Genomic DNA, 19,648 nt, shown 5'->3' with positions numbered 1-19,648 from the left:
GTCCGCTTTGCTGCAGACCAGGTGTGTTCAGGTATCAGTCAGGCCCTCGTGAATTATTCAACATCAGCCTTCCAGTAACACACTCGCAGCAGCTTATGTCACCGCTGCACCCCAACTTATGATTGCGATTATGAGTGTGATCCTCTTTGGGAGCATTATGATGCAACGTGTTGCTGAATACAGTTAGTGTTGAAAGCATCACGGAGACACTTGAGTTGTCCTCACTCATTCAGCTCTGACAGGACGCAGAACTGATGGCCGTCACTTCCCAGAGTGAGAAACGTCACTTGCGGTGGCATCAGTGAACATCAGTGCAGCACGATGATTCAGAATGAAGTTGTCGAGCGATTTGTGCGGTGTTTCCTTTCCATCTGTTGACAGCCGAAGCGCTCATTCTCGGGTAGATGCATGGCTGCTCTGTTGTGAAAGAAAGTAGTCCCTCCGGTAAGCTGCAGCCAACAAGGTGTGTGTATTGTTAGAAGTAAGCGGGTTAGGGATTTCTGAAAAGAGGCATTGCTGTAGAGTTTTTCAAATGCTTGAGCTCCATTCTGCTCCGTTGAACAGAAGAGAAACATCAGTTCAACACTGTTGCATTTGGCTTTTGTTGGAAATCATTATTTTTTCCAGACGTCTGCCTCATTGTAACTATAAGTCAGAGTTTTTTGCCTCAGCGGATTACATGAGAAAATTCCCTGGTCCTGATACATGGAGGCACTAGGACCCAGTTAGCGCCTCTCTGTCAGCGCCTGCTGCTGCGTTCTCTCTCTCTCTCTCTCTCTCTCTCTCTCTCTCTCTCTCTCTCTCTCTCTCAGAGTCAGTCTCTGTTTGGGATAGTCGCACCAGCATTTGGATCGCTGCATTTTTCCTTCTCCTCCTCTGGATGTGCGCGTCAGACTCCTGGTGAGTGCCAGCACGCAGAAGCAGGATGAAGAGCTTCTGCTGACTACCTGCGTGCCCCGTCACCTGAGGGGTGATGCCGCCTGTGGAGGAGTTTCCTGCAGAGTTTTTCCTCTCCCAGAAATCCCCCACCTACTCCCCTCGCTTATTTCTCGCCACCTTTCCTCGAGCTCCCCACTCACTCTCACTCTCCTCCCATTCAGCCTTCGCTCAGCTGTCACTGCGTCTGTCACCCTCAGGATATCCCCTTCCCTCTGTGTCGGGTTTCATAATGCACCAAGATCTCGCTCGCAGTCAGACTGCTGCTTTATTCCAGGAGAGAGCTTCAGCATGGATCCAGTCAGGACTGACAGGCTGTATATTGACTCTGACTAACTAGATAGGGTTATTTCAAACAAACAAACAACAACAAACAACTTTTTGGACTCATTTTGGGGATCGGCACTCATGGGGAACGCTGCAGGAAGCGAGGAGGTACCTCAGGGGAAGGAGGGGAAGCCGGTGATGGCCTCCACGGGCTCCAAGGGACCAACCAAGAGCCCGAAACTCCCCATGCCCCCTGAGGAGGAGCTGGAGAAACGGTTCAGCGATGTACTGGTGAGTGTGTGACATCATGCTCAGCCTTGCAGCTTCAGTTTTCACACTTAAAAATATAGGAATTTGGAGTATGACGGTCCTGAGCACGTCCTCAGGTTGAACTCACTTGCAGTGCCAGGTACACAAAGCCACCGTGGAGGGATACATAAGAGTTCCATTATGCTGGAGCTTAAAGCAGCATTAGGCTGGAACAGTGTGCATGTGTGTGTGGAGGTTTTCGTCCATCTGCAGTCCAACCTACTTTTCTATTCCTTAAATTCATTTCTGGAGAAGCTTACAAATGACCAGAAGATGTTTCTGCCATTGTGGTCCGACTCAGAGTTCTGCAAACATCTCCGACTGCCTTTCACTTTACCAGTTTTTTTTTGTTTCACTTCTTTTAATTTTGCTATACGAGATGGAAAAAAGTGAATTTGGGACGTTTCACAGCAGCGGAATCAACATGTTGATGTGTGTCAACAGGAACACATGGCTGTGATGTTCGAGCCACTACATACCTTTGGTTACGAAAGCAAACCAACAGTCGAGTTTTCTTCTACAGAAATCAGATGGTTTATTAGCTTCTCTAATGAATCTTCATATTCCATACAGCGGTGGCCTTTTCTGTGACTCCGGGCCTTTTTTTTTGCCCAAATGGCATTCCTCAAGAATGAATTGACTTCCTGGCCATGACTTTAGCGTGCTCTTCACTGACTCATGGCAATGACGTCTGTCAGTGGGACTCTGGAGGTCAGACACCGAAAATGCAGACTTGTTATTATAGGAGCCAGTGTTCCACCTGTCGGGAGGAATTCCTGGACGTTAAATATGTATTCCAGGCGCACCTAAATAGCCCTTTACGCCAATTACTCTAAATGTGTTGCGCCAAAGTCTGAGAGCACACACTGTGTGTGTGTAACCCGGATTTGAACGTATACCACCAACCACAACCAGGGACAACTGTTAGCACAGGAGAGGGAAGGATTGAAGTGCGATGCCGGAGTTATGTTGAGTATGTGACCAGACCACTTGGTGTGCGATGGAGCTGCATTCCTGCCATCAATCTTCTCTGACCTTATCATCACAACTCGGAGCTTGCTGAAACCGCGCAACATTGTGTTAGACAAAGAGGCGGCTTGCCAGCATTGAGCGTGCTCACATCAATGGCTTCCACAATCCTCCAGATTCCAATAATGCCAAGATTATATATCAACTTGATTTGGCTTGTATTGTTTTCACTATAAATTCAGAAATAGAAATAAATTACATTTAGTAATTACGTAAATGTAAGCATTGTGTAAGGCTAAAAGCAAAAACAATAACGTTGTACATTCAAGTTTGCACTCTTCATGCACCATGAAAATGCGTTCTGTTGGAGCTCACTGCAGGATGTGCTGGCTTTGGGTGTTCAGAAGCTGCAGTGGGAAAACATTCATCACTCTGCAGCAGTCGAACTGCATCAAATGTGGCTTCACACAGCGTCGGCAAATCCCACCAAACAGAACCACCCCACCCCACTCCCGACACTGAAACTCACACCCCTTATGTTCTGCTGAGTCAGCTTGCTGCAAAATGTAGAAGACGATGATCTCTCACCTGGCAGTTATGCTGTCCACACAATGTTTTGCACGTTTCCTTCAACAGGCAGCACTTGACTGGTCCGGAATATGAAATATTGTAAATTTGTATTTTGAGGTTCTGTGTTTATGGGGAGAAGGAGGCAAGAAACGCGCAGTCAGCAGTTCTTCTTGTTAGGCATACTTAATCAGGTTTCTAATTATGTCCTAAAGTATCAGTTTTGTTTCATCAGAGACCACATCACTAACGGATAATACATATCAATAAGTTACACTACATTGTGGAAGACGGTTTTAATGGTTATTCTTTAGCTTAACACCAGATGTACCTCTAGAGCAAACAAAACCAGGACATTTTTTTTTTCAGATTAAAGAGGCGTCACATTGATCAGTCAGGCCTGATTGATTACATCCAGCCTCGCAACAACATTGATTCGCTGTGCTCTCTCTCTCTCCCTCTCTCTCTCTCTCTCTCTCTCTCTCGCTCACTCACCCACAAGCAAACACACACGCACACACTCTAGAAATGTGCCCACTGCAGGAAGTGATCAATTAGATGTGCACCATGTTCTTCTAATATTTCTAAAGGGAGAATGTGGATGTGTGTGTGTGTGCGTGCGTGCATGTGTGTCCTTATTAGTGCAGCTGATGTCTGTGGAATAGACCCAATGAAACATTATGCAGTCGGTAAAACATGTGTGTGTGTGTGTGTGTGTGTGTGTGTGAGCTCAGACTTGTTTCATTAACATTCTCCGTCCTTCACATGAGCTGACTCCAGAGTTCCAGTTTGTGCAGGAATCCAGAGGAAAACAAAATAACATTTCATGCTGTTAATTTAATCAGAGGTTTGGGAGGAGTTGCTGCATGAGCAACACAATTGCAGACAGTGTTTATTACGCATTCCTTTTGTTTGCAGCAGTTTGACTTAGTGTAGATTACAAGTTTCAACAAGGTTTTTTTTTTTTTTTTTTTTTTAACTTTTATGACAGATTTGCATTTAGAAAAGTAAAACAGAATGTTTTTTTTCAGAATGTAGTTTTTAACATATATGCTCTGTTTTTTGTGAATATAGCAGGGTTTTTTTTTTTTGGCTATTGACAACATAATCAACATAGTTTTTTGTAAATGTTGAGAGAAGCTACCATCATAGACATTTGTGACCATCATATAATTTAGAACTGTTTGTCTAAAAATAGCAGCATTTTAGGATAGTTGTCAAGACTGGTTTAAGAATGCTGGTTGTAATACGCTCTGTTTTGGTGTCTTATTGTTGCTCTAAAATGGTCCAGTGTGAGCAAAGTGCGAGCTTGCACAATGATGCTTCCTCTCTGTTGTTGTGTTGTGACAACAGACTGCTGATAATGAACGGTGATAAACTCTGACCCAGGCTGAGAGCCGGTTGTGTGACTCACCACTGACGTTTATGTGAAGGCTTCAAGGTACTGCTGGCTGTCCTTCATCCCAGTTCTCTCAGACTAGTTCTGAATTAAAAAGTTATTCCAATTATTTCTCAAACAAGTTAAATTAGTTTTTTTTTTTTTAAGTGATATTTGCATTTCATAGAACATTTTAATGACATCAGCTTGACGAGTGTCCTACCCAGATTTCATAGAAACTTCGATATAACACCAAGCAAAAGAAGTTAATACACTGCCTTCCCTGGAGTGTGTCAGATCCATCTGTCGCTACAACTTGGAAAATCTGATCACGTATCCCTGCTTCCAACACCAGTTCACAAAGCCCTCATTATAGCCCTTACAAAGCACAGTACAGGACAGAGCAGTGCTGGACTGAAGAGACGGCATCATCAAGGTGTTTCCAAGTCACCGCGCGTCAGCGTCACACAACCAAAATGCCATTACAAGACATTGGTATGGACAATACCAATACCAACACGAAGGCAAATGTTCGTATGTTCTCATTTCTGCCCATTAATTCCTATTTGTCAACCCAGCAAGAGCACTCACCTCTGTGGAGCAGGAGGTGGCGCTACAACACATCTGTGCTAACTTTTCTTTCTTTCTTTGACGCGTGTGATGCAGCAGGTTTCATTTCATCTCCTATTTTCAGAACACGATGAACCTTCCTGCCGACAAGGTGAAGCTCCTCAGTCAATACGACAGTGAGAAGAAGTGGGATCTGATCTGTGACCAGGTTTGTCCGCTCTCCATCTCCCACAAGAAGGCCATGGTGACTTTACAGTGATGCTCCCAAGAGGAGGCTCATAAATACTGAACATGTCTGTTTAAAGATGTGTTGAAAAAAAAAATGTGTTAAATGCAAATTGTAACACATTGGAGAGACTCAAGACTTCTTTTTCTCAAAAGGTTTAGAATTTTCAGACGCAGTGAGGAAGGACTCAATGACTGTGTGTGTGTGTGTGTGTGTGTGTGTGTGTGTGTGTGTGTGTGTGTGTGTGTGTGTGTGTGTGTGTGTGTGTGTGTGTGTGTGTGCGCGCGTGTGAGTGAGTGAAACTACTGCAGTAGTCTCTGAGGGTGTTAAGATCAACCTCATTTGCATTGGAAATGCTGTGTAATCCACTGTGCTTTCTCACTGCTGCTTTGCAATCAAATATGATTAGTACTCTCTCTCACTTTCTGTGTGTGCCTGTGTGTGTGTGTATGTTTTCCGCACCATTAGGAGAGATTTCAGGTGAAGAACCCTCCATCTGCCTACTTGGAGAAGCTGAGGAATGTTCTGGATCACGGCGGTGGTAGAAAGGTTCAATTTGTGTCCACATGGACTCTGTTCTTGTATTTACAGCAAGTCAGGGTAAAGAGTGGGTGTGGCAGCTCTTCTGCAGTGACAGTGAATCGTGAGATGCAGCCAGAAAGAAAGTCTACAGTTGCCACTCATTTTTTTTAAGGATGATAAAAGTGTTTCACACTGTTGGAAATGAATAATATCAAACATCCAGGTGGGAGGATTGTTTTTCTTTCACACTGCAGGCAGAAACACATGTATTGTTTCTAAACCAGTTAGAACATCCCCACTATCATTAAATTATGAAATTGCCTAGAATTGGAGACTTTCAAAAGATAAAAGTAAGTCATTTACTGACCTTCGTGCTTGTGTCCTTTCAGTTTAAGAGACGCGTCCAGGAATCTACCCAGGTCCTCCGAGAGCTGGAAATCTCCCTGAGGACCAATCACATTGGGTCAGTCACCCAAATGGCGCACAAACTGATCTTCAGTTGCATTCAACTGTCAAAAGTGTATTCAACAGTTAAACTTGGTTTATGTTGGAATGCAGATTTAGTTTTTATGCATTATTGTGTGAATCACAGTCAAGGTCATTTGGTTGACTTGTTGTGTGTCTGCAGCTGGGCTCAAGAATTCCTTGACAGTGAGAATCGAGGGTTGGACGTGCTGGTGGATTATCTGTCTGCTGCCCACAGCTCTGTCTTGTAAGTATCTGCTTGAAACTGAGGCAACCGTCTGTCCTCCAAACCTCCTGATTGAATCAAACTATCTCACTTTCTATCCCAGGCTGGACGTAGAGGGTGTGGACAGCAGCACGCCGCCGCCAACAGACAGACACAGAACCCTTGAGAAGTCACCCGAAGATCTGAACAGAAGTGCCAGTAACTCCCCAAGAACGGCCAAGGCCAAGACCCTCACTGTTAGGTGAGTGTGTCCATGTGCGCGTACGTGCATGTGTCTGTTACTTCTTGCCTGCTGTCACAGGAGCAGGAGTTTCCTGTTTTTCAAGAGCTTTTGGGTTTTTGACTTTTTTTTGCTTCCTCCCACAATCCAAAAAATGCATGTGAGGTAAATTGTCCGTAGGTGTGAATGTGAGTGAGAGAGAGAGAATGGTTGTTTGTCTTTGTCTCCATGTAGCCCCTGCAGTGTCACCCTGCCTTTGCCCTATGACAGCTGGGGTAGGCTCCAGCAGACCCCCACTACCCTGAGTGCAGGAAGAAGCGGGTGTTGAAAAGGGATGGATGGAACTTTACTCGTGTTTTTCTTAAGTGTGATACTGATAATCACTTCCAAGTGAATTATGATTATTTTAAAGTAATTTTTTTAGTGTTTTTTTCTTTCCCAAAAATACCTTTAAATCTGTTTACAATTTATTGCTGTGTAGACCACCAGCACCACTGACACAACTCGTCCAGATGTCCTGGTATATCGTGCTATATAACTTTAGTATGTTCCTGTATGAAATTCAGTTGAAGAACAGATGAACACTGAACACTTTGGTTGCCAAGACCAAACCTTCTTGCACAAACTCTCCAGCTTCTCACAGGAGCAGAGGTCAGCTGCCATGATAAGGATATCATGACATGCCCGCAGCAGCAATGCAGACTTGCTACAGCCATAGTGGTTAATATGAATATGATGGCTATATGAGGCTGTATGCAATCTTTCTTGACGGTACAGAAAGTGAACAAATCTACCAGCTCTGGACCACCATCCCTGTTTTACCATGCTGGATCCCATCCCATGGGGCTAGAATGTGTGTCAGTGTGGTAGCACTCAGGTCGTAAGACCGGTCTTGGCCTTGCCACCTTTTGGTCTTGTCTCCATCTTGAGGGGACTTCAAAAAACCAGACAAGCTGGTCCCACATCATTTTACGCACTCTTCTTTAAATGCCTGCTTGTTTCCAGCTCTTCTCGTCATGAGCTGACTGACCTCTTTCACCTACTGCAACAAAATGCTTTCATCCCACACTTAATGACAGCGGTAGAGTCCAGTCGATTCTCACACTTTATTGGCCTTGGTCTTGAGTTGATCTAGGCCATGATGCTGGCAGTCTTGTCTTAGTGTCAGTTAAGGTTGTCTTGACAAGATAATTTATGAGCGGTTGCAATTTATTTCATTGGGAAGTTACAGCGTCCAGCAGGACTGACCTTGGACATTTAAGCGACGTCACTCCATAATGCCACCAGGGTGAGGAGGCACATAAACAGGGTTCAGGACTGCTCTGGCCTTCAGAATCCGTGCATCTTTGACAGTGTAGTGTATGAACAGATCCTCTGACAGGATCATTTTTGGGGGGTTTCAACTCCATATCTGCTCCCCCTCAGTCTTGACTTGGTCTTGTCTTGGTTGAAATGGTGTTGCCTACATCACTACTCGCAGGGCATCCAGGGTTAGAACAGTGTTGGTATACATGCTTGAACTGCGCACGCACAACAGGAATATTTAACAATCCGTGAGCAGTGATGGAATGAAACGTGTTGCTTTGCCTTGAGTGCATACCACGTCAGCAACCACAAACCTGATGGCTCTGCCTCTGTCACAGGAAACCTCTGTGGAACTCTCGAGTCGTGACGCCCACAGACGATGTCCACCTCTGCATCATGTGTTTACGAGCCATCATGAACTACCAGGTATCACAAACAGCACACACACATTCCCCAGAACTCACATGACAACCACAGTGTTTTATGAACACCATGTTTGCCTGTTAAAAGAAAGAAATTATTTTTTGGGACAAATGATAAAGTACATCAAATGGAAAATTGCCAAATTAATACATTTTTATAATTAAGAAGTTTGAATTTTTTTGTTTGTTTAATACAATAAAACATCATAACATAATTCTATATGTTATTAAACTGACTTTTTTTAATTTGTAATTTCTTGTGGTAGTAAATTGTTGAATGTTTTTCCAAAAATACGTTGTCATTACAAATTATTATGATGTGTGAGTCAGATGGACTGTCAAACAATTCTCATGATGTTTTAGTCTAAAATTCATTTCATTTACTTCAAAGATGATGAATGATCAATGGTTATATTTTAAATGCAGACACACAGATATCACCATCAGTCATGTGACTTCCGGTTCAAGACTTTAAGCATCTGTGTGTCTTTAGACTGGGTTCAACCTCGTGATGAAGCATCCCTGCTGTGTGAACGAGATCACGCTCAGCCTGAACAACAGGAACCCGCGGTGAGGCACTGACACACCCATGCTACTGACACCTCACACGACTTTCACAGTAAAAGCCCTAAATGCACCTGTGTGTTCTCAGGACCAAAGCTCTGGTTCTGGAGCTGCTGGCAGCGGTCTGCCTGGTGAGGGGGGGCCATGACATCATTCTATCGGCATTCGACAACTTCAAAGAGGTTCTTACTCGCTTTTGGGGATCTCCAGTCAGACCATGTGATGGAGCTGCTTCCTGTTCTTTTACAAAATTGTTCAAACTGAATATGAAAGAGGTGTCGCCAAAGAAGCTCGGGGCTATGACTACATAGAAGCCACTAAAAATGGAAAGGCCGTTCCTTTGAGACCCGACATTTACATAATGAGAACGGTGTGGTCTCCTGGTGCAGACACTGGTATAATAATATATCTGAGAAAAACAACGACTGGGAGATGCAATGTTTGCCTGCGCATGAGATGCCCCACAGAGCAATGAGTGAACAACAAAATAAGACAATGAAAGTAAGGATATGCACTAAAACAGGAACGCCTTTCCATAAGACCGGAAAGATCACAATAGTGGTGAAACATGTAACACTGGCAGGAGATGGGAATCCAATAGAAATCTTAACCTACCCTCCAAAAAGCCACACTACACCACAACCCTTGCTTATAGGAAAATGCTGTGTGTGTCCACGTGCGATAACCAGGTGATGGATGGAGCACCAGATGTAGCACAAACTGGCTAGAAGTCAGGTTGATATACTGCAACATTGAGTTTATAAATCGACATGTGAAAGCACAGATGTGGACAACACGGTGGTGCAGTAGTGGGGCAAAGGTTGGTCAAGGTTGTGGGTTTGATTCCTACCTGTGACCCTTTAAGTTACCAGGCAACTACTTCTACAGGTGTGAGTGTAGATGGTCGCTTGAGTCTTTGAAGTTGGGCAGCAGAGCCTGAGTTAACGGATGGATGATATATGGATGGATGGATGGATGGAGAGATGGATGGACAGATGAATGCTGTTTCTCTTTTCAGCACAGCTGCCTTGTGTCCATGCACGACAGCGCACTGTTCTAGCTTCATCATCAGGATTCAGTAAGTTTTAGCAATATGCTGTGTAATCTAATTTTGGTTGATGTGTTTCAGGTGTGCGGAGAGAAAAACAGATTTGAGAAGCTGATGGAGTTTTTCTGCAAGGAAGACAAGAACATTGATTTCATGGTATATTTCTTTAAAACACTTAAAATAATAAAAAAAAACCTTTTACTTCCTGTGTACGTGATTAATGTTACATTAGATTTGGGACTGGGATGATGAATTTTTGACTGTATATATACCATTAAGTTTGTTAGACTTCAGGAAGAACACATTTTGCTGTGTAACAGGTCTAGTGGCAACGACAGTTGATGCGTCATCAAAAGTGTATACGTTAGGGATTGTGCTGACTTGCAAGGTTGGAATTGAAATGCTCCTTTGGCTGCTAACACCATGTCAAGCACAGTGTACTGCAGCATATAATTCATATGATGAATTGATGCTAATGGTATTAACATAGTTTACTAAGTCAACTTTTATGGAAAAGGAGAACATGCTTTTCATACTTGAATGTCATGAGCTTACTTTGTCAGGTGACATTGCACACAGTACCTATATGGTCCTTGTTTGCAAGTGGAGGTTCACACCTATTTGATGATAACAAAACAAAACAAAAAACATTCTAACTTGCGTCTTGCTGTGTGTCCACTAGGTGGCCTGCATGCAGTTCATCAACATCGTAGTTCACTCTGTGGAAAACATGAACTTTAGGGTCCATCTGCAGTACGAGTTCAGTCGCCAGGGGCTGGACGAATACCTGGAGGTAAAAAAATAAAATAAAATAAAATAAAAGACGTCCATTTGTTCCATTTTGTGTTATTGTTTAACAACACTGTGAATTAAAAAAAAAAAAAAAATCTTACTTTTTGTGTGCAGACACTGAAGTTAACAGAGAGCGACCGGCTACTGGTGCAGATTCAGGCCTACCTGGACAACATGTTTGATGTTGGAGCACTGCTGGAGGACGCAGAGACCAAGAACGCCCTGCTGGAGCATGTGGAAGAGCTGCAGGAGCACAACACTCAGGTAAGTGTACAGACGCAGACACAGACACAGACACACAGGTCCGGTGATTCTCTGTGATGGTGCGGGAGTGAAGATGAGTGTCGGTGTCTCAGTTGAACTCTAGGTTGCAGGAGAGCGAGAGGGAGACGATGGAGAAGGTCTCTGGATTGGAGAAGCAACTCATTCAGACGTCCAAAGAGGTGGAGGTCCTCAAGGTAGAATTCCTCATCCTAAGTCTCTTCTCTACTAAAACGGGACGTCGCGCAATCGACCGGCATTTTAGTCCCTTCTCTGCGGACCAAAACCAGCGGGGTGTCACCCCCGCCGCCAAGGTGCACCCCCTCCGCTTTCACCGCTGCGTGTCTGCTGACGTCATCGCGCTGCGAACGCGTAAATGTAGTGCGACAGAATTCAGGAGTCCGGCGGTGGCCACTGGCCAGTGTTCTTTGTCGTTGGGCACTTTTGGCTGTAGAATCGTAGCCGCGGAGCGGGACGATGGCGTCGCTCACGCCAGACTTGAAGCGGCGCGCGCCTCCCCTTCACTTTCTCTCTTCTCTAAAAACAGAATGTGTCTATCTTCTTGTGGTCACCTTTCATTCTGAGTGACCCACCTCATTGGAGAAAAATATCATGGGATATGTAGAAACATGTGCTTTTACGTCAATTGAAAATTAACAAAAGTTACAACAAAATATGGGTCCTCGAAGCCCCACGGTATTTAGCTCTTTATTGAAATGACTGTTAAAATACTGGGTGGAAAAATGAATGAAATACAGCTATTTTAATACTTTGCTCAAGTTCGGATTCAAAAACTTGAGAAAACAACCAACGTAATGACTTTCCTCGATTCTGACTGGGCAAAGCCATTGTCAATCAACATTCCATCCTATAGGAATGTTGATGCACAGTTGCACTGGCGGCACACTAACAAGTCCAACCAGTCAGAGGCTTGTGTTTGTAGTGTCAACTTAATTTCAGGCAAGTTATCATTGATCAGCCCTTTCTGTTAGATTGCGCTGTAAAGCCTGGGGTGTATATGAAACGTATGCTGCCGAAAGTTATTTTGTGCTGGACGAAGGTAGCTAGCTTGCAATTAGCCGTCGACTAGCGCTCTTCTTGACAAACAAGCTAAATCAGGCAGAATATCATCATCGGCTAATTTTAATTTTATAAGGTATTTCTCGCGGTCCGCATTGGACAACGAAATCGCATATTCGGAAATATCTGGTTGAAGGACCGCGGGCATCCATGCAGTTTGCTTTAGCCGAAGTACTAACCCAATGCTGCGTGGGCATCCTCGGTAGGCTCGGAATGTTTGAATGCAATGAAAGGGTCTATTGAGCAGTCAGTCAGAACAGCAAGAATAATTCCAGAAAATGTCGAAAAAATATATTTTGTTTCTGAAAGCTAGCAGGATGTGACATGTTCATTTTGTTTTATTTTATTTTTAATGTGAAATATATACGTATGCACGCATTATTTTTTTTTCAATAAAATTCATTCATGAAGCAACCTCTAGAGGGCAGTGACATCCAGTCAGCCATGGTGTATTTGCTGAGCTTGGTCACTTCCTGCTCCAGAATATATTAATAATGTTATATATATGTATACACACACACACACACACACACACACACACACACACACACACAATTAGATGAGAAAACCCAATTATGAGCTTAGTCTGATTAAGCTCTGCAAGCAAATGTAATCACTGATGTCTGTGCTGGGTCGTCAGGAGAGTCTGCAGGAGTCGTGCTCCCAGGTCACCCAGCTGCAGCAGAGTGAACAAGAGCGAGAGCTCCAGCGTGAGCGAGAGAGAGAACGGGAGAGAGAGCAGGAGCGCGCCACTCACCACCTGATGGCGCTGCAGAGCCGAGTGAACGACCTGGTGGAGCAGGGCCTCCTCCGAATGGAGCAGTCCCCCTCGGGTGTTGTGGACCTCCAGGTGGTCCCTGTGGTCCAGCAGGGGCCACAGAAAGGTGGGTGCCGTCATGTGACTTTGTGTACTGTAGGATTTCTCGGGACAACTAAGAACTGCTTCCTGTATCTCTACAGCAGGAGACGAGGTCGACTCTGCAAATGCCTGCAGTGACTCCGCCCCTCCGCCGGAGACTCCGCCTCCTCTGCAGTCGACTTCAGTGCAACCTCCACCTGCTCCACCACCACCACCACCTCCTCCTCCTCCTCCCCCACCCCCTCCAGGCTCAGACAAGGCTCCTCCCCCTGCTCCACCAGCAGCTCCTCCACCCCCAGCAGGTCCTGCCAACCAGCCGTCAGCACAGGGGGCTGATGGGAGTGCAGGTGAGCCCTTCATGACACTGCAGAACCTTTGAAAGGCTGCCGTTCAGTTTGGTGTTTGTGACAGTGAATCACTCCGACTCTGATTCAGGTTCCAAGAAGAAGAAACCCATTCAGACCAAGTATCGTATGCCGCTGCTGAACTGGCAGGCGCTCCGATCCCACCAGGTGACCGGGACCGTCTTCCATGAGCTGGATGATGAGATGATATTACAGGTATGACCGCTGCCTGTTTCCACACAGGGACCTTCAATGCAATGTGTCCTATGTATCGCAGTCAGAAATAAGTGGCAACATTTTCCAGTAACAAATCGAAAAAGCAAGTCGGATGCATCGTCGGCACTGTTCCTGAACACAACAACATCAGTTACCAAAACACCATCCGTCCATCCATCCGTCCATCCATCCATCCATCCATCCATCCATCCATCTATCCATCTAACCCAACAAGTATCCACGCTCAAATTCAAAATGTGCAGAAAGGACAGAATCATATAGCCAATCAAATTTCAAGGACTGAATTAATAACAGTAATTTGAGATGAAGTGGCAGCTCCTCGATGTTGATACATGGCACAGCCGTAGGGCGTTGCCAACTCTTGTTGAGTTGTCAAGCTTCTTCCTTAGCTGATCTTCTGACTTTTGCTGACCAGGGAATTCATTCCTCAGCTATCTTTAACCAAGGACAGCGTCCATCAGTTGAACTCGGCTTGTCTCTCTGCAGGAACTGAACATGGCCACCTTTGAGGAACAGTTCAAGACCAAGTCTCAGATGGCCCCTGTGAACATGGGGACCCTCAAGATGAAACTGGTGCACAAAACCCCCAGCAGAGTGTCTCTGATGGAGCCCAACAGGGCCAAGAACCTGGCCATTACCCTACGCAAGGAGGGAATGGCAGCTTCCAACATCTGCAGCGCCATTGAGACGTAAATCAACTTTAAAAATACAAACAAACAGATCAGGTCAGGTCAGGTCAGGTCAGGTCAGGTCAGTGTCCTCCAGGAGTGAGACCCTCCTTTTGCATTCCCCCTGCAGGTACAACCAGAAAGCCCTCAGCCTGGACTTCCTGGAGCTCTTGGAGCGCTTCATTCCCACCGAGTACGAGATGCGGCTCATCGGCGGCTACGAGGGCGAGGGCAGGCCCCTGGACGAGCTCAGCGAGGAGGACCGCTTCATGGTGCGCTTCAGCAAGATCCCGCGCCTCCCGCAGCACATCAGCACCCTCACCTTCATGGGCAACTTCCCCGACAGTGTCCAGCTCATGCAGCCGGTTCGTAGCCAGAGCCGCCATCCCTCCCAGGGGGAGGTTAGTGTGGGGGTGGGTGAGGTGAGTGATGGGGTCAGTTACGCCTGTTGTCTCTCTGCCAGCAACTGGACGCCGTCATCGCTGCCTCCATGTCGGTCAAGTCATCCAGCAAGCTGAAGAAGATCCTGGAGGTGAGTGTATTTGTGTGTGTGTGTGTGTGTGTATGTGTGTATGTGTGTGTGTGTGTGTGTGTGTGTGTGTGTGTGTGTGTGTGTGAGCGAGAGAGACTGGGGTCATGTAAGTGCACTGGATGCTATTTGCACCATTCGAAGGTTCACTCTAGTAATAATGGCATCCAATTCCGAAAGCTCATTCATTCAATTTTGTTATTTTACCTCCATTTAAAGCCAGAAAACATGAATTCACATCTTTCACATTCTCATGGTGGTTTCACAGTGAATATTAGTGTTAGTTTGAGCTCATTTATTGGCAAAGATGACTTAAAGGTCATATTTCACAAGATGGGCAAACGGCCAAGATACTCAGATAGCAAACACGTTGCGCACCGTGTTTCCGTGTTGACATCTTTACAGTGATTAGCAGCTCTTCAACAGAACTTATCGCACCTCAGGCCATAATGCTACCATGACTCCACTAGTGTCTTCCCGCAAAAGTAAATGCTGTCTGGATCTAGATCTAGAACGTGTACATTTGTATGATTGTAGTTGATCTCTTCGTCATGGTCGAGAAGAGGCAGCAGTGCTGCATGCTAGCTTGTAGCCGGTCGCTACCAAGTGTTGGTCTCTGAAGCTCAAAAGCAGAGGGTGATTGTAGCCCAATGCAAACCAAACTGTTCAACTCTCTTTGGCTTTGCCTTGTCGACACTACAGTGGCAGAGAAGCAGGTCAAAGTTCACCCAACTTGTGACCACAATTTCTCAGAACACTGAAAAAAAAAGCTCTGAAAGAGCCAGTGCAGATACTCTAAATGTTTTGGAGTGGATTCCCCTCACATTATCCAGCTGACTTTGCTCCGTGCACTTGTGCGTGTCTCTGGTGTGAAGATTATCCTGGCGTTTGGAAACTACATGAACAGCAGCAAACGGGGCTCAGCGTATGGTTTCCGCTTGCAGAGTCTGGACCTTGTGAGTAAAAGCAAACAAACAGACCAAAAAAAATATTGCTGCCTGCCTTTTTACGCTTTTTTGTTCCCCGTCTCCAGCTGTTGGACACCAAATCCACGGACAGGAAAGAGACGCTAATGCACTTCATCGTTCGCATCATACAAGAGAAATATCCCGACGTGCAGAACTTCTACTCGGAGCTGCACTTCCTGGACAAGGCAGCGCTCGGTGAGTATGGCAGGATTTTGGGGTTTGGGATTCACAATCACGTGCTTCTTCTTCTACTGCTTACTGGTCAACTGGTCAATAAAACCTTCTTTACAAGTTTGCTCAGTGGCATTTTTTGCTGACATCGTAGACTGACGGAGCTGGTTGTCCCGTCTGCAGTGTCTCTGGAGAGCATCCTTCAGGACCTGCAGGCGCTGGACCGAGGCATGGAGCTGACCAGGAGGGAGTTCTCCCTGGACGCGGAGAACCCGGTTCTCAAGGCCTTCCTGGACCGCAACACAGAGCTGCTCAACTCACTCACAGCTGATGGGAAAACGGCTCAGGTCCTCCTCCCGATGCTGCCTGCTGATCACATGATCGGGTTTCTTTTTGACTCCTTGAATCAAAGTGAAACCTCTCTCTGTCTCTGCAGGGCGTCTACGAGTCTACAGTGGAGTACTTTGGAGAGAGCTCCAAAACCACTCCGCCCTCCATGTTCTTCCCCATGTTTGTGAGGTTCATCAAGGCTTACAAGGTCAGGTCAGGCTCCTGCCGCTGCGAGAGCGTTTAGCGACAGCTAATTCATCAGTTTGATCCAACTGTTTGTCTGTATTAGCAAGCAGAGCGGGAGAATGAGCAGAGGCGGAAGCAGAGTCTCCTGATCCTTGACCCTCCGTCGAGTCCACAGAAAGAGGAAGTCGGCGGCAACAAGGTAATCATCAAGGTCCTTTAAAGGCTTCAACAACAGAGGGTGCTAGCGGTAAACCAATGTGCAAGTGCGGTTTCCTGTTGTGGCATCGTTCAGCTGTTAATGTGAAGGTTGCATTGCTGAATTTTTAAAACAAAATAGAAACACTTAAAGATGACAGCGAGGTGCTGTTGATTTGAAGACCATCGCTAATGCTAGCTAGCGATATAGCTCATAACGTTCATTCATTCATTCATTCATGTTGTACACTGTTGGCTCGCCTTATTTTCTAGTGTCGTGCTGACGATCGGCGTGTTCGTTTAATGATCGACTCGTAGGAGAATGATGCTGATTTCAAGATGTCTTTAGTGAACAAATTCATTCAGGATACAAGTGTACAGAGCCCTGGGTCGAGTTCAAGCCTAACATTAGCGAGTGCTATCAGGTCCTGAAGTCTGACTGACTGTCTTTATAGATAGAAAAGATCCAGTTGCTCTCGCTGGCGCACTCAGGTTACGCCCTCCTCTGATTGGCTGTCTGGCCTCTCATTGGATGTTGCTGCTGCCTTTGGCCCAAGTTGCAGGCTGAGGTCCGAGGTGGAGATGCTTGGTAGAGAGACGCTGGATCCTGTCTCGGCCTGGTACCACAGGTCACCTAGGGTCACTGTTTTACTATGAGCGCATTCCTGTGTCCTCTCTTAGGTATCATGTTACTCTGCACAGAGCTTACAAGGCAGGTTATGCGTACATTGCCCATCTTAAAAATGGGTTAACTGACTGGATTAAACATATTCATATCAATGATTATATGATTATGCATATTTATATGAGTGAGTCTATGGTTATGTACCTTCAACACCCGCGTTCTCCTGTGCTCAGTGCAGTGGGGTTTTGCTGACCTCTCCTTTGTCGCGCCTTCACTCAGAGCTCCTGTCAGATAGCAGAGTGTCTGTTTTGACGTTTCAGCTCGGTGTGACGACCAGACTCCAGCAGGTGGACCTGATTGCCGAGCTGAAGAAGAAGCAGGTGTCCCCGCAGGTGAGGGAGGGGAAGGACGGCACCATTGAGGACATCATCACAGGTACGCCCGCCTCCACCACGTCGCCTCGGCCGCAGTTGCTCTAGTTTTCCAGGGTGAGGGGATGGATCAGTCAGGGTGCCGCTAGAGCAGTGTCGCACATATGCTGCATGCCGGCAGTGACGTCACTGCCACGAGGTGTCCACCTTGTGAGACACCCAAGGACCAGGGGTGGGCAATGTTTTTGACCGGTGGGCTACAAAGGTTGTAAAACAGAGGGGCCGGGCCAGGAGCAGATGGATGGCGTGTTTCTCATAGGAGAAAAAAAATAAATCATGTGATATGTAGACAACATGTGCTTTAATGTGTATTGAAAATTAACAACAGCGTAACAGCAAAATATGTGTCCTTCAAGCCCGACGAAATTTAGCTCTTTATTGAAATGACTCTTAAAACACAGAAAAAACTGGTGGAATCCAGATTTTTTTTTTACAACTTTGTTCAAGTTTGGCGGGCCGGATTTAAAAACTTAACGGGCTGCAAATGGGCCCCCGGGCCATAGATTTCCCGAATGCCTGGACTGGGATAGTGGTTCTTACCTGGTGGAGTCTCAAGAACCATCTATTTTTCTTCATCATGAGGTTGCGACCCAAAGTCTAGTCTAGTCAATAAAAGATTGAAATTGAATTGAATTGTACATCTTTAAAATGTTCCCTGTGGAATGGAAACGCCTGATTAAGGAGCCTGGTCTCACCTTAACTAAGCCAGGCTGGCACCTGCTCTCAGTGACTATGCTAAGCTAAACTAAACACTTCCTGTTTTGCGCTGTGTGAAATCTACCTTCTAATCCTCAAAATGTAAAAATCTGTTGGCTCTTTAATGTTCTCATTTATTTGTTTTATCTTCCTTCTTTACCGTTCACTGCTTCTGCCACTCCTCTTCCTGTCTCCTCCAGCGCTAAAGTCTGTGCCCTTCACGGCGCGCTCTGCCAAACGTTCCTCTCACATGTTCTACGACTCCGTCTTCGGCGAGGAGGTGACCAATGCAATCCCCAACTGCTCTGTGCTTCTTCCGCTTCCAATTACTCTTTCTTTCTTTCTTTCTTTCTTTCATTCTTCCTTCCTTTCTTTCTTTAGCGTGAATCGTAAGCAACTCTCACGAAAGTTTCTCTTCCCCTTGCTGTAATATTTTGATGTAAGTACAACTGAAACTGTCTGTCCACAGATCTGAGAAATCAGCCGTACAGACGGACAGACGGCGGCCGACGCAGCGGAAAGTGGAAGCCGGGACAACAACTGCAAGTGTCGTCCGACATCTCGCTGTGAAAAGGCGGGAAAAGAGAAAAACAAAAGAACAGATGTTTGACTTTCTGTTTGTGCTACTTGTGTTGAATGAAGATGAATTGTTTGGTTATTGTGTTGAACTCCAAATCTAGAGTTCTTTGAGATTAAACAAAGGTACTCTGGATTTCTCAGAAAATCGTTTATGTGTGATTTTAAAAATTAATTTTAAGAAAAAACAATAGTATTGTTACAATGAAACAACTGTAAAATATTTAAATTATTTTAATACTGGAAGGTGAAAAAGGAACCTTTCCTTTTCTGCATTTCAACAAATAAAATGTTTTATACTGTTCACCATTCAGTGTCGCTGATTCACCAAGCGTGCTAACCGTGCAGCCATACTAGCGTCGAACAGCGTCAGCTTCCTTAACCAGCAAAAATGTTTGCAGTAGAAGTCACCCTAGGTGTCACTGACAATGAAGGACCTGTAGCCGTGTTGTAGAAGAGGTTCACCTTTATTGTCACAAAAACACAACAGGAGCGTACAAAAGCAGCAATCGTTTGTCCGCTTGATTTTTGTCGCACGAAGCAATAACTTTTTTATATAGATTTTCTTTTTTTAAACACTCCGTACACAAAGTTTCATGATGTTTTGCACCGTATAGTTAATCTTAAGTAATACTGACTTGGTAAGTAGAGTATCGTTCTTCTTCACGAGTCACAGACAACACGTCGCACACGGCAAGCAGCACTC

General features: G+C 45.4%; 1 protein-coding gene across 1 annotated transcript; it reads left to right on the top strand.

The window, feature by feature from the left end:
• Positions 1–810: 810 nt before the first annotated feature.
• fmnl1b (formin-like 1b) lies at positions 811–19,248 on the top strand. The gene is made up of 26 exons (XM_076035064.1): positions 811–1,494; positions 5,121–5,204; positions 5,691–5,771; positions 6,134–6,207; positions 6,373–6,456; positions 6,539–6,676; positions 8,299–8,386; positions 8,876–8,952; positions 9,035–9,128; positions 10,076–10,150; positions 10,677–10,787; positions 10,901–11,050; positions 11,143–11,244; positions 12,768–13,011; positions 13,088–13,333; positions 13,422–13,546; positions 14,054–14,256; positions 14,366–14,600; positions 14,699–14,767; positions 15,640–15,720; positions 15,798–15,927; positions 16,087–16,250; positions 16,340–16,441; positions 16,523–16,618; positions 17,560–17,674; positions 18,836–19,248. The coding sequence occupies exons 1-26, from the start codon at positions 1,345–1,347 to the stop codon at positions 18,934–18,936; spliced, it is 3,219 nt and encodes a 1,072-aa protein (XP_075891179.1). The 5' UTR covers positions 811–1,344; the 3' UTR covers positions 18,937–19,248.
• The last annotated feature ends 400 nt before the right edge of the window (positions 19,249–19,648 follow it).

This window comes from Nelusetta ayraudi, unplaced genomic scaffold (genome assembly GCF_046127955.1).
Source record: "Nelusetta ayraudi isolate G7.1 ecotype Tasmania unplaced genomic scaffold, CSIRO-AGI_Nayr_v1 ptg000042l, whole genome shotgun sequence".
NCBI classification, from domain to species: domain Eukaryota; kingdom Metazoa; phylum Chordata; class Actinopteri; order Tetraodontiformes; family Monacanthidae; genus Nelusetta; species Nelusetta ayraudi.
This window is presented reverse-complemented; position numbering and strand designations above follow the sequence as displayed.